Source organism: Microplitis mediator, chromosome 5, assembly GCF_029852145.1.
Source record: "Microplitis mediator isolate UGA2020A chromosome 5, iyMicMedi2.1, whole genome shotgun sequence".
In the NCBI taxonomy this organism is placed as follows: Eukaryota; Metazoa; Arthropoda; class Insecta; order Hymenoptera; family Braconidae; genus Microplitis; species Microplitis mediator.
This window is the reverse complement of record NC_079973.1, coordinates 24,584,835-24,599,116: the sequence shown is the minus strand read 5'-3', so window position 1 is coordinate 24,599,116 and position 14,282 is coordinate 24,584,835. Positions and strand designations below refer to the sequence as shown.

Below are 14,282 nucleotides of genomic sequence, written 5' to 3'. Positions count from 1 at the left end.
CCTCCCTAGCCTGACACTGTCACGGGTCAAATGTCAAATGTAAAGATTTTTTTGGGACTTTTTACGGTTTCTCCTACTAAAGGACATCATTATAAACAAAGAACGTTTATATTGTGATGGGTTGTTCTCAACAGAAGCAAAGTAACGGGCTACTCCTCATAGAAAGACATAGAAAGTATCATCTGCCCGCATCTGCCCGTATCTGCCTGACGTTGATTACTCAAAGAATAAATTTTTCTTTGGATTTTTTTCGGTGTTTCCTACTAGAGGACATCATAATGAACAAAAAACGTTTATATTGTGATGAGTTATTCCCAACAGAAGAAAAGTTACAGGCCAGCCATCATTGAAAATCATATATTCATCTCCACCCATCTCCACCCATGTCCACCCACCCTCATATGGATCTGATCTCAAAAAATAAAATTTTCTCCGGACTTTTTTGCGTGTTTTTTACTAGAGGACATCATAATGAACAAAAAACGTTTATATTGTGATGAGTTATTCCCAACAGAAGAAAAGTTACAGGCCAGCCATCATTGAAAATCATATATTCATCTCCACCCATCTCCACCCATGTCCACCCACCCTCATATGGATCTGATCTCAAAAAATAAAATTTTCTCCGGACTTTTTTGCGTGTTTTTTACTAGAGGACATCATAATGAACAAAAAACGTTTATATTGTGATGAGTTATTCCCAACAGAAGAAGAGTTACAGGCCAGCCATCATTGAAAATCATATATTCATCTCCACCCATCTCCACCCATGTCCACCCACCCTCATATGGATCTGATCTCAAAAAATAAATTTTTCTCCGGACTTTTTTGCGTGTTTTTTACTAGAGGACATCATAATGAACAAAAAACGTTTATATTGTGATGAGTTATTCCCAACAGAAGAAAAGTTACAGGCCAGCCATCATTGAAAATCATATATTCATCTCCACCCATCTCCACCCATGTCCACCCACCCTCATATGGATCTGATCTCAAAAAATAAAATTTTCTCCGGACTTTTTTGCGTGTTTTTTACTAGAGGACATCATAATGAACAAAAAACGTTTATATTGTGATGAGTTATTCCCAACAGAAGAAGAGTTACAGGCCAGCCATCATTGAAAATCATATATTCATCTCCACCCATCTCCACCCATGTCCACCCACCCTCATATGGATCTGATCTCAAAAAATAAAATTTTCTCCGGACTTTTTTGCGTGTTTTTTACTAGAGGACATCATAATGAACAAAAAACGTTTATATTGTGATGAGTTATTCCCAACAGAAGAAAAGTTACAGGCCAGCCATCATTGAAAATCATATATTCATCTCCACCCATCTCCACCCATGTCCACCCACCCTCATATGGATCTGATCTCAAAAAATAAAATTTTCTCCGGACTTTTTTGCGTGTTTTTTACTAGAGGACATCATAATGAACAAAAAACGTTTATATTGTGATGAGTTATTCCCAACAGAAGAAAAGTTACAGGCCAGCCATCATTGAAAATCATATATTCATCTCCACCCATCTCCACCCATGTCCACCCACCCTCATATGGATCTGATCTCAAAAAATAAAATTTTCTCCGGACTTTTTTGCGTGTTTTTTACTAGAGGACATCATAATGAACAAAAAACGTTTATATTGTGATGAGTTATTCCCAACAGAAGAAAAGTTACAGGCCAGCCATCATTGAAAATCATATATTCATCTCCACCCATCTCCACCCATGTCCACCCACCCTCATATGGATCTGATCTCAAAAAATAAAATTTTCTCCGGACTTTTTTGCGTGTTTTTTACTAGAGGACATCATAATGAACAAAAAACGTTTATATTGTGATGAGTTATTCCCAACAGAAGAAAAGTTACAGGCCAGCCATCATTGAAAATCATATATTCATCTCCACCCATCTCCACCCATGTCCACCCACCCTCATATGGATCTGATCTCAAAAAATAAAATTTTCTCCGGACTTTTTTGCGTGTTTTTTACTAGAGGACATCATAATGAACAAAAAACGTTTATATTGTGATGAGTTATTCCCAACAGAAGAAAAGTTACAGGCCAGCCATCATTGAAAATCATATATTCATCTCCACCCATCTCCACCCATGTCCACCCACCCTCATATGGATCTGATCTCAAAAAATAAAATTTTCTCCGGACTTTTTTGCGTGTTTTTTACTAGAGGACATCATAATGAACAAAAAACGTTTATATTGTGATGAGTTATTCCCAACAGAAGAAAAGTTACAGGCCAGCCATCATTGAAAATCATATATTCATCTCCACCCATCTCCACCCATGTCCACCCACCCTCATATGGATCTGATCTCAAAAAATAAAATTTTCTCCGGACTTTTTTGCGTGTTTTTTACTAGAGGACATCATAATGAACAAAAAACGTTTATATTGTGATGAGTTATTCCCAACAGAAGAAAAGTTACAGGCCAGCCATCATTGAAAATCATATATTCATCTCCACCCATCTCCACCCATGTCCACCCACCCTCATATGGATCTGATCTCAAAAAATAAAATTTTCTCCGGACTTTTTTTGCGTGTTTTTTACTAGAGGACATCATAATGAACAAAAAACGTTTATATTGTGATGAGTTATTCCCAACAGAAGAAGAGTTACAGGCCAGCCATCATTGAAAATCATATATTCATCTCCACCCATCTCCACCCATGTCCACCCACCCTCATATGGATCTGATCTCAAAAAATAAATTTTTCTCGGACTTTTTTGCGTGTTTTTTACTAGAGGACATCATAATGAACAAAAAACGTTTATATTGTGATGAGTTATTCCCAACAGAAGAAAAGTTACAGGCCAGCCATCATTGAAAATCATATATTCATCTCCACCCATCTCCACCCATGTCCACCCACCCTCATATGGATCTGATCTCAAAAAATAAAATTTTCTCCGGACTTTTTTGCGTGTTTTTTACTAGAGGACATCATAATGAACAAAAAACGTTTATATTGTGATGAGTTATTCCCAACAGAAGAAGAGTTACAGGCCAGCCATCATTGAAAATCATATATTCATCTCCACCCATCTCCACCCATGTCCACCCACCCTCATATGGATCTGATCTCAAAAAATAAAATTTTCTCCGGACTTTTTTGCGTGTTTTTTACTAGAGGACATCATAATGAACAAAAAACGTTTATATTGTGATGAGTTATTCCCAACAGAAGAAAAGTTACAGGCCAGCCATCATTGAAAATCATATATTCATCTCCACCCATCTCCACCCATGTCCACCCACCCTCATATGGATCTGATCTCAAAAAATAAAATTTTCTCCGGACTTTTTTGCGTGTTTTTTACTAGAGGACATCATAATGAACAAAAAACGTTTATATTGTGATGAGTTATTCCCAACAGAAGAAGAGTTACAGGCCAGCCATCATTGAAAATCATATATTCATCTCCACCCATCTCCACCCATGTCCACCCACCCTCATATGGATCTGATCTCAAAAAATAAAATTTTCTCCGGACTTTTTTGCGTGTTTTTTACTAGAGGACATCATAATGAACAAAAAACGTTTATATTGTGATGAGTTATTCCCAACAGAAGAAAAGTTACAGGCCAGCCATCATTGAAAATCATATATTCATCTCCACCCATCTCCACCCATGTCCACCCACCCTCATATGGATCTGATCTCAAAAAATAAAATTTTCTCCGGACTTTTTTGCGTGTTTTTTACTAGAGGACATCATAATGAACAAAAAACGTTTATATTGTGATGAGTTATTCCCAACAGAAGAAAAGTTACAGGCCAGCCATCATTGAAAATCATATATTCATCTCCACCCATCTCCACCCATGTCCACCCACCCTCATATGGATCTGATCTCAAAAAATAAAATTTTCTCCGGACTTTTTTGCGTGTTTTTTACTAGAGGACATCATAATGAACAAAAAACGTTTATATTGTGATGAGTTATTCCCAACAGAAGAAAAGTTACAGGCCAGCCATCATTGAAAATCATATATTCATCTCCACCCATCTCCACCCATGTCCACCCACCCTCATATGGATCTGATCTCAAAAAATAAATTTTTCTCCGGACTTTTTTGCGTGTTTTTTACTAGAGGACATCATAATGAACAAAAAACGTTTATATTGTGATGAGTTATTCCCAACAGAAGAAAAGTTACAGGCCAGCCATCATTGAAAATCATATATTCATCTCCACCCATCTCCACCCATGTCCACCCACCCTCATATGGATCTGATCTCAAAAAATAAAATTTTCTCCGGACTTTTTTGCGTGTTTTTTACTAGAGGACATCATAATGAACAAAAAACGTTTATATTGTGATGAGTTATTCCCAACAGAAGAAAAGTTACAGGCCAGCCATCATTGAAAATCATATATTCATCTCCACCCATCTCCACCCATGTCCACCCACCCTCATATGGATCTGATCTCAAAAAATAAATTTTTCTCCGGACTTTTTTGCGTGTTTTTTACTAGAGGACATCATAATGAACAAAAAACGTTTATATTGTGATGAGTTATTCCCAACAGAAGAAAAGTTACAGGCCAGCCATCATTGAAAATCATATATTCATCTCCACCCATCTCCACCCATGTCCACCCACCCTCATATGGATCTGATCTCAAAAAATAAAATTTTCTCCGGACTTTTTTGCGTGTTTTTTACTAGAGGACATCATAATGAACAAAAAACGTTTATATTGTGATGAGTTATTCCCAACAGAAGAAAAGTTACAGGCCAGCCATCATTGAAAATCATATATTCATCTCCACCCATCTCCACCCATGTCCACCCACCCTCATATGGATCTGATCTCAAAAAATAAAATTTTCTCCGGACTTTTTTGCGTGTTTTTTACTAGAGGACATCATAATGAACAAAAAACGTTTATATTGTGATGAGTTATTCCCAACAGAAGAAAAGTTACAGGCCAGCCATCATTGAAAATCATATATTCATCTCCACCCATCTCCACCCATGTCCACCCACCCTCATATGGATCTGATCTCAAAAAATAAATTTTTCTCCGGACTTTTTTGCGTGTTTTTTACTAGAGGACATCATAATGAACAAAAAACGTTTATATTGTGATGAGTTATTCCCAACAGAAGAAAAGTTACAGGCCAGCCATCATTGAAAATCATATATTCATCTCCACCCATCTCCACCCATGTCCACCCACCCTCATATGGATCTGATCTCAAAAAATAAAATTTTCTCCGGACTTTTTTGCGTGTTTTTTACTAGAGGACATCATAATGAACAAAAAACGTTTATATTGTGATGAGTTATTCCCAACAGAAGAAAAGTTACAGGCCAGCCATCATTGAAAATCATATATTCATCTCCACCCATCTCCACCCATGTCCACCCACCCTCATATGGATCTGATCTCAAAAAATAAAATTTTCTCCGGACTTTTTTGCGTGTTTTTTACTAGAGGACATCATAATGAACAAAAAACGTTTATATTGTGATGAGTTATTCCCAACAGAAGAAAAGTTACAGGCCAGCCATCATTGAAAATCATATATTCATCTCCACCCATCTCCACCCATGTCCACCCACCCTCATATGGATCTGATCTCAAAAAATAAATTTTTCTCCGGACTTTTTTGCGTGTTTTTTACTAGAGGACATCATAATGAACAAAAAACGTTTATATTGTGATGAGTTATTCCCAACAGAAGAAAAGTTACAGGCCAGCCATCATTGAAAATCATATATTCATCTCCACCCATCTCCACCCATGTCCACCCACCCTCATATGGATCTGATCTCAAAAAATAAAATTTTCTCCGGACTTTTTTGCGTGTTTTTTACTAGAGGACATCATAATGAACAAAAAACGTTTATATTGTGATGAGTTATTCCCAACAGAAGAAAAGTTACAGGCCAGCCATCATTGAAAATCATATATTCATCTCCACCCATCTCCACCCATGTCCACCCACCCTCATATGGATCTGATCTCAAAAAATAAAATTTTCTCCGGACTTTTTTGCGTGTTTTTTACTAGAGGACATCATAATGAACAAAAAACGTTTATATTGTGATGAGTTATTCCCAACAGAAGAAAAGTTACAGGCCAGCCATCATTGAAAATCATATATTCATCTCCACCCATCTCCACCCATGTCCACCCACCCTCATATGGATCTGATCTCAAAAAATAAAATTTTCTCCGGACTTTTTTGCGTGTTTTTTACTAGAGGACATCATAATGAACAAAAAACGTTTATATTGTGATGAGTTATTCCCAACAGAAGAAGAGTTACAGGCCAGCCATCATTGAAAATCATATATTCATCTCCACCCATCTCCACCCATGTCCACCCACCCTCATATGGATCTGATCTCAAAAAATAAAATTTTCTCCGGACTTTTTTGCGTGTTTTTTACTAGAGGACATCATAATGAACAAAAAACGTTTATATTGTGATGAGTTATTCCCAACAGAAGAAAAGTTACAGGCCAGCCATCATTGAAAATCATATATTCATCTCCACCCATCTCCACCCATGTCCACCCACCCTCATATGGATCTGATCTCAAAAAATAAAATTTTCTCCGGACTTTTTTGCGTGTTTTTTACTAGAGGACATCATAATGAACAAAAAACGTTTATATTGTGATGAGTTATTCCCAACAGAAGAAAAGTTACAGGCCAGCCATCATTGAAAATCATATATTCATCTCCACCCATCTCCACCCATGTCCACCCACCCTCATATGGATCTGATCTCAAAAAATAAATTTTTCTCCGGACTTTTTTGCGTGTTTTTTACTAGAGGACATCATAATGAACAAAAAACGTTTATATTGTGATGAGTTATTCCCAACAGAAGAAAAGTTACAGGCCAGCCATCATTGAAAATCATATATTCATCTCCACCCATCTCCACCCATGTCCACCCACCCTCATATGGATCTGATCTCAAAAAATAAAATTTTCTCCGGACTTTTTTGCGTGTTTTTTACTAGAGGACATCATAATGAACAAAAAACGTTTATATTGTGATGAGTTATTCCCAACAGAAGAAAAGTTACAGGCCAGCCATCATTGAAAATCATATATTCATCTCCACCCATCTCCACCCATGTCCACCCACCCTCATATGGATCTGATCTCAAAAAATAAAATTTTCTCCGGACTTTTTTGCGTGTTTTTTACTAGAGGACATCATAATGAACAAAAAACGTTTATATTGTGATGAGTTATTCCCAACAGAAGAAGAGTTACAGGCCGGCCATCATTGAAAATCATATATTCATCTCCACCCATCTCCACCCATGTCCACCCACCCTCATATGGATCTGATCTCAAAAAATAAAATTTTCTCCGGACTTTTTTGCGTGTTTTTTACTAGAGGACATCATAATGAACAAAAAACGTTTATATTGTGATGAGTTATTCCCAACAGAAGAAAAGTTACAGGCCAGCCATCATTGAAAATCATATATTCATCTCCACCCATCTCCACCCATGTCCACCCACCCTCATATGGATCTGATCTCAAAAAATAAAATTTTCTCCGGACTTTTTTGCGTGTTTTTTACTAGAGGACATCATAATGAACAAAAAACGTTTATATTGTGATGAGTTATTCCCAACAGAAGAAGAGTTACAGGCCAGCCATCATTGAAAATCATATATTCATCTCCACCCATCTCCACCCATGTCCACCCACCCTCATATGGATCTGATCTCAAAAAATAAAATTTTCTCCGGACTTTTTTGCGTGTTTTTTACTAGAGGACATCATAATGAACAAAAAACGTTTATATTGTGATGAGTTATTCCCAACAGAAGAAAAGTTACAGGCCAGCCATCATTGAAAATCATATATTCATCTCCACCCATCTCCACCCATGTCCACCCACCCTCATATGGATCTGATCTCAAAAAATAAAATTTTCTCCGGACTTTTTTGCGTGTTTTTTACTAGAGGACATCATAATGAACAAAAAACGTTTATATTGTGATGAGTTATTCCCAACAGAAGAAAAGTTACAGGCCAGCCATCATTGAAAATCATATATTCATCTCCACCCATCTCCACCCATGTCCACCCACCCTCATATGGATCTGATCTCAAAAAATAAAATTTTCTCCGGACTTTTTTGCGTGTTTTTTACTAGAGGACATCATAATGAACAAAAAACGTTTATATTGTGATGAGTTATTCCCAACAGAAGAAAAGTTACAGGCCAGCCATCATTGAAAATCATATATTCATCTCCACCCATCTCCACCCATGTCCACCCACCCTCATATGGATCTGATCTCAAAAAATAAAATTTTCTCCGGACTTTTTTGCGTGTTTTTTACTAGAGGACATCATAATGAACAAAAAACGTTTATATTGTGATGAGTTATTCCCAACAGAAGAAGAGTTACAGGCCAGCCATCATTGAAAATCATATATTCATCTCCACCCATCTCCACCCATGTCCACCCACCCTCATATGGATCTGATCTCAAAAAATAAATTTTTCTCCGGACTTTTTTGCGTGTTTTTTACTAGAGGACATCATAATGAACAAAAAACGTTTATATTGTGATGAGTTATTCCCAACAGAAGAAAAGTTACAGGCCAGCCATCATTGAAAATCATATATTCATCTCCACCCATCTCCACCCATGTCCACCCACCCTCATATGGATCTGATCTCAAAAAATAAAATTTTCTCCGGACTTTTTTGCGTGTTTTTTACTAGAGGACATCATAATGAACAAAAAACGTTTATATTGTGATGAGTTATTCCCAACAGAAGAAGAGTTACAGGCCAGCCATCATTGAAAATCATATATTCATCTCCACCCATCTCCACCCATGTCCACCCACCCTCATATGGATCTGATCTCAAAAAATAAAATTTTCTCCGGACTTTTTTGCGTGTTTTTTACTAGAGGACATCATAATGAACAAAAAACGTTTATATTGTGATGAGTTATTCCCAACAGAAGAAAAGTTACAGGCCAGCCATCATTGAAAATCATATATTCATCTCCACCCATCTCCACCCATGTCCACCCACCCTCATATGGATCTGATCTCAAAAAATAAAATTTTCTCCGGACTTTTTTGCGTGTTTTTTACTAGAGGACATCATAATGAACAAAAAACGTTTATATTGTGATGAGTTATTCCCAACAGAAGAAAAGTTACAGGCCAGCCATCATTGAAAATCATATATTCATCTCCACCCATCTCCACCCATGTCCACCCACCCTCATATGGATCTGATCTCAAAAAATAAATTTTTCTCCGGACTTTTTTGCGTGTTTTTTACTAGAGGACATCATAATGAACAAAAAACGTTTATATTGTGATGAGTTATTCCCAACAGAAGAAAAGTTACAGGCCAGCCATCATTGAAAATCATATATTCATCTCCACCCATCTCCACCCATGTCCACCCACCCTCATATGGATCTGATCTCAAAAAAAAAATTTTCTCCGGACTTTTTTGCGTGTTTTTTACTAGAGGACATCATAATGAACAAAAAACGTTTATATTGTGATGAGTTATTCCCAACAGAAGAAAAGTTACAGGCCAGCCATCATTGAAAATCATATATTCATCTCCACCCATCTCCACCCATGTCCACCCACCCTCATATGGATCTGATCTCAAAAAATAAATTTTTCTCCGGACTTTTTTGCGTGTTTTTTACTAGAGGACATCATAATGAACAAAAAACGTTTATATTGTGATGAGTTATTCCCAACAGAAGAAAAGTTACAGGCCAGCCATCATTGAAAATCATATATTCATCTCCACCCATCTCCACCCATGTCCACCCACCCTCATATGGATCTGATCTCAAAAAATAAAATTTTCTCCGGACTTTTTTGCGTGTTTTTTACTAGAGGACATCATAATGAACAAAAAACGTTTATATTGTGATGAGTTATTCCCAACAGAAGAAAAGTTACAGGCCAGCCATCATTGAAAATCATATATTCATCTCCACCCATCTCCACCCATGTCCACCCACCCTCATATGGATCTGATCTCAAAAAAAAAAATTTTCTCCGGACTTTTTTGCGTGTTTTTTACTAGAGGACATCATAATGAACAAAAAACGTTTATATTGTGATGAGTTATTCCCAACAGAAGAAAAGTTACAGGCCAGCCATCATTGAAAATCATATATTCATCTCCACCCATCTCCACCCATGTCCACCCACCCTCATATGGATCTGATCTCAAAAAATAAAATTTTCTCCGGACTTTTTTGCGTGTTTTTTACTAGAGGACATCATAATGAACAAAAAACGTTTATATTGTGATGAGTTATTCCCAACAGAAGAAAAGTTACAGGCCAGCCATCATTGAAAATCATATATTCATCTCCACCCATCTCCACCCATGTCCACCCACCCTCATATGGATCTGATCTCAAAAAATAAATTTTTCTCCGGACTTTTTTGCGTGTTTTTTACTAGAGGACATCATAATGAACAAAAAACGTTTATATTGTGATGAGTTATTCCCAACAGAAGAAAAGTTACAGGCCAGCCATCATTGAAAATCATATATTCATCTCCACCCATCTCCACCCATGTCCACCCACCCTCATATGGATCTGATCTCAAAAAATAAAATTTTCTCCGGACTTTTTTGCGTGTTTTTTACTAGAGGACATCATAATGAACAAAAAACGTTTATATTGTGATGAGTTATTCCCAACAGAAGAAAAGTTACAGGCCAGCCATCATTGAAAATCATATATTCATCTCCACCCATCTCCACCCATGTCCACCCACCCTCATATGGATCTGATCTCAAAAAATAAATTTTTCTCCGGACTTTTTTGCGTGTTTTTTACTAGAGGACATCATAATGAACAAAAAACGTTTATATTGTGATGAGTTATTCCCAACAGAAGAAAAGTTACAGGCCAGCCATCATTGAAAATCATATATTCATCTCCACCCATCTCCACCCATGTCCACCCACCCTCATATGGATCTGATCTCAAAAAAAAAATTTTCTCCGGACTTTTTTGCGTGTTTTTTACTAGAGGACATCATAATGAACAAAAAACGTTTATATTGTGATGAGTTATTCCCAACAGAAGAAAAGTTACAGGCCAGCCATCATTGAAAATCATATATTCATCTCCACCCATCTCCACCCATGTCCACCCACCCTCATATGGATCTGATCTCAAAAAATAAAATTTTCTCCGGACTTTTTTGCGTGTTTTTTACTAGAGGACATCATAATGAACAAAAAACGTTTATATTGTGATGAGTTATTCCCAACAGAAGAAAAGTTACAGGCCAGCCATCATTGAAAATCATATATTCATCTCCACCCATCTCCACCCATGTCCACCCACCCTCATATGGATCTGATCTCAAAAAATAAATTTTTCTCCGGACTTTTTTGCGTGTTTTTTACTAGAGGACATCATAATGAACAAAAAACGTTTATATTGTGATGAGTTATTCCCAACAGAAGAAAAGTTACAGGCCAGCCATCATTGAAAATCATATATTCATCTCCACCCATCTCCACCCATGTCCACCCACCCTCATATGGATCTGATCTCAAAAAATAAAATTTTCTCCGGACTTTTTTGCGTGTTTTTTACTAGAGGACATCATAATGAACAAAAAACGTTTATATTGTGATGAGTTATTCCCAACAGAAGAAAAGTTACAGGCCAGCCATCATTGAAAATCATATATTCATCTCCACCCATCTCCACCCATGTCCACCCACCCTCATATGGATCTGATCTCAAAAAATAAAATTTTCTCCGGACTTTTTTGCGTGTTTTTTACTAGAGGACATCATAATGAACAAAAAACGTTTATATTGTGATGAGTTATTCCCAACAGATGGAAAGTTACAGGCCACTCTTCATAGAAAGACGTAGAAAGTGTCATCGGCCTGCATCTTCCCGTATCTGCCTGACGTTGATTACTTAGAGATTAAATTTTCCTATGATTTTTTGTGGTTTCTCCTACTAGAGGACATCATAATAGACAAAAAACGTTCATATTGTGATGGGTTATTCTCAACAAGAGCAAAGTTACGGGCCACTTTGCATAGGAAGACATGAACAGCATCCTCCCAGATCCTCCTCAGCCTGATACGTCACAGGTCGAATGTCAATATACTTCCTGACTTTCTGGAGATTCTTAATACAACGCTAGTAAATATTCTACTGTGACTGTAATAAAAATCTCTTGATAAATAAAAAATTTACGTACCAGACTTATACCTAAATTTATTATCATCATAACTTTAAATACAGTTTATTATTTCATAATATTTTGTAGCTTTTAAGTTGTAAAATTTACTTTATTTACTCTACAATAGCAATCGCTCCGTTCAGTATTTTATCAATTAAATTATAAGTACTTGAAAGTACTCGTAGAAAGGTCTCGAATTAACTACCGTCTAGATTATCCCCATATTTTCAAAAATATTTAACTTGCTTGCCACGACAGCTCATAATTGATAAATTTTCATTCGACAACGACCTTTTCAAGTGTTAGTGTCTCATCGAATTCAAAATTTATCTACTTGACGTCATTAGAAATGTGGAATCTCAGTTTGACCACGTGTTTATTTTTAATTACAATAAATACAAAATTTATTCGTGGAATTTATCTTCCTTTTAACTGTGAGTTTTTTTTTCATATTTTATTAATTTATCAGTACTAATTTTTTTTATTGACACTATAAAAATAATTATGTTTTAAGATCAAGACCATGAGTACAAAATAAATTTTTTAAAAGGCGTATTGACGAATATCAGCAGCGATCAAGAAGAAATAAAAAATACCGACGAGTTATTACAAAGTCATGACACAAATTCCTTGACTGATAAAAGTGAAGTCTATTTATCTTTATTTAATTATTTCGGATACAAAACGTCATCAGACAGTGAAATAGTTCCATCGCTAGTTAACTCCAGTGGGGAAGAAAACTCAAAATCTATTTCAAAATTACCCATGATGAATTCTCACAATTTTAATAGAAAAACCGATCGTTCTAAAGAAAAAATAAATTCACAAAATAATTCAACACTTAAAAAAAATTTAGATGATTTTAGAGACAACGGACAAGTGAACTCAACAAATAACGACAAGTTATTTTTATCTAATCTCAAATCTGAAGGACAAATAAATTCAACAGACAATTCAAAATTATCATCAAAGTCTGGCAATTCTAATAGACAGATAAATTATAAAAATATTTTAAAATCATCATTTGGTGAAGCATTTAGATATAAAAAACTAGTAGATCTACTTAATATGAACAGTTATTTAGACGAATTGATGTTTAATTATGACAATAATATTCCAGAACACAAAGTACGTAAGAAAGTACTCGATGATAAAACTTTTTATTTAATTAACCGACTCCCTGAAAATAAATAAAATTCTTAAATACTTGAAAGTTAATTATTTATTTTTGTGGCTCATTTTAAATTAAGTGTAACACTAAATAATTGTTAGGATTATCCAGAATAATTTCAAATGTATGCGGGTATTTTTTTAATTTTAATTTTTATTTTCATTTGTCATTCAAAATTTAATCAGTGCTATAATATTCTGATATATTACATATTTAATATTAATATTAATATTATTATTATTTTATTAAATATATCTGCATGTATATATATAAGATAATATATATTAATGAATTATAAATATAAAATTAACGTAATATTAAATGTAAAATATACACTGAACTATTTAAATATTTATATAATAGTGAGTTTAAGTATAACGTAAAAGAATATAATTGTACATTAACAAGTGATTTATTTTCAATTATCATCGTTATTTTTTTTTCCAATTTACTATTTTTATTTCTGTCATTTTTATCTTCATTTCTTCTCTACCCGGTAAATGAACGATCAAACTGACCGAGGCCTTTAAGGATAATTATTGTTTAATTTTTATTTCAAATTATTTATTAATTAACGTATGAATGATTTTTTTTTTTTCATAAATTGCTATTTTATACAAATTATCGTTTAACAAAAAGCTATTATTCTATTGCGCGCGTATTCACGTCTACAGGGTGGAAGTAATGAGTGTGAATGTAGCAGATATAAGACAATTTATAAATTTTAAATAAATTAAAATAATGAAATTTAAAAATATGCCCGTACCGATTTTTCCATTATCAAAATACGTGTTTATTAATTATTGTTTTAATTATTTATTTAATAATTTTAAATAACTTCTTATTGTCAGCTAC

At 35.1% G+C, this 14,282-nt stretch overlaps 1 protein-coding gene across 1 annotated transcript; it reads left to right on the top strand.

Moving 5' to 3' along the window:
- Positions 1 to 12,547: 12,547 nt before the first annotated feature.
- Positions 12,548 to 13,474, top strand: LOC130667720 (TSET complex member tstC-like). Its single transcript, XM_057469524.1, has 2 exons — positions 12,548 to 12,690; positions 12,771 to 13,474. Exons 1-2 carry the CDS (start codon positions 12,606 to 12,608, stop codon positions 13,448 to 13,450), a joined length of 765 nt encoding a protein of 254 aa, XP_057325507.1. The 5' UTR covers positions 12,548 to 12,605; the 3' UTR covers positions 13,451 to 13,474.
- The last annotated feature ends 808 nt before the right edge of the window (positions 13,475 to 14,282 follow it).

Excerpts from the sequence above, each read along its gene's own strand:
- LOC130667720 (XM_057469524.1), top strand. The coding sequence starts at position 12,606 with ATGTGGAATCTCAGTTTGACCACGTGTTTATTTTTAATTACAATAAAT. Across the intron at positions 12,691-12,770 it reads AATTTATCTTCCTTTTAACT|ATCAAGACCATGAGTACAAA; the intron begins GTGAGTTTTTTT and ends TTATGTTTTAAG.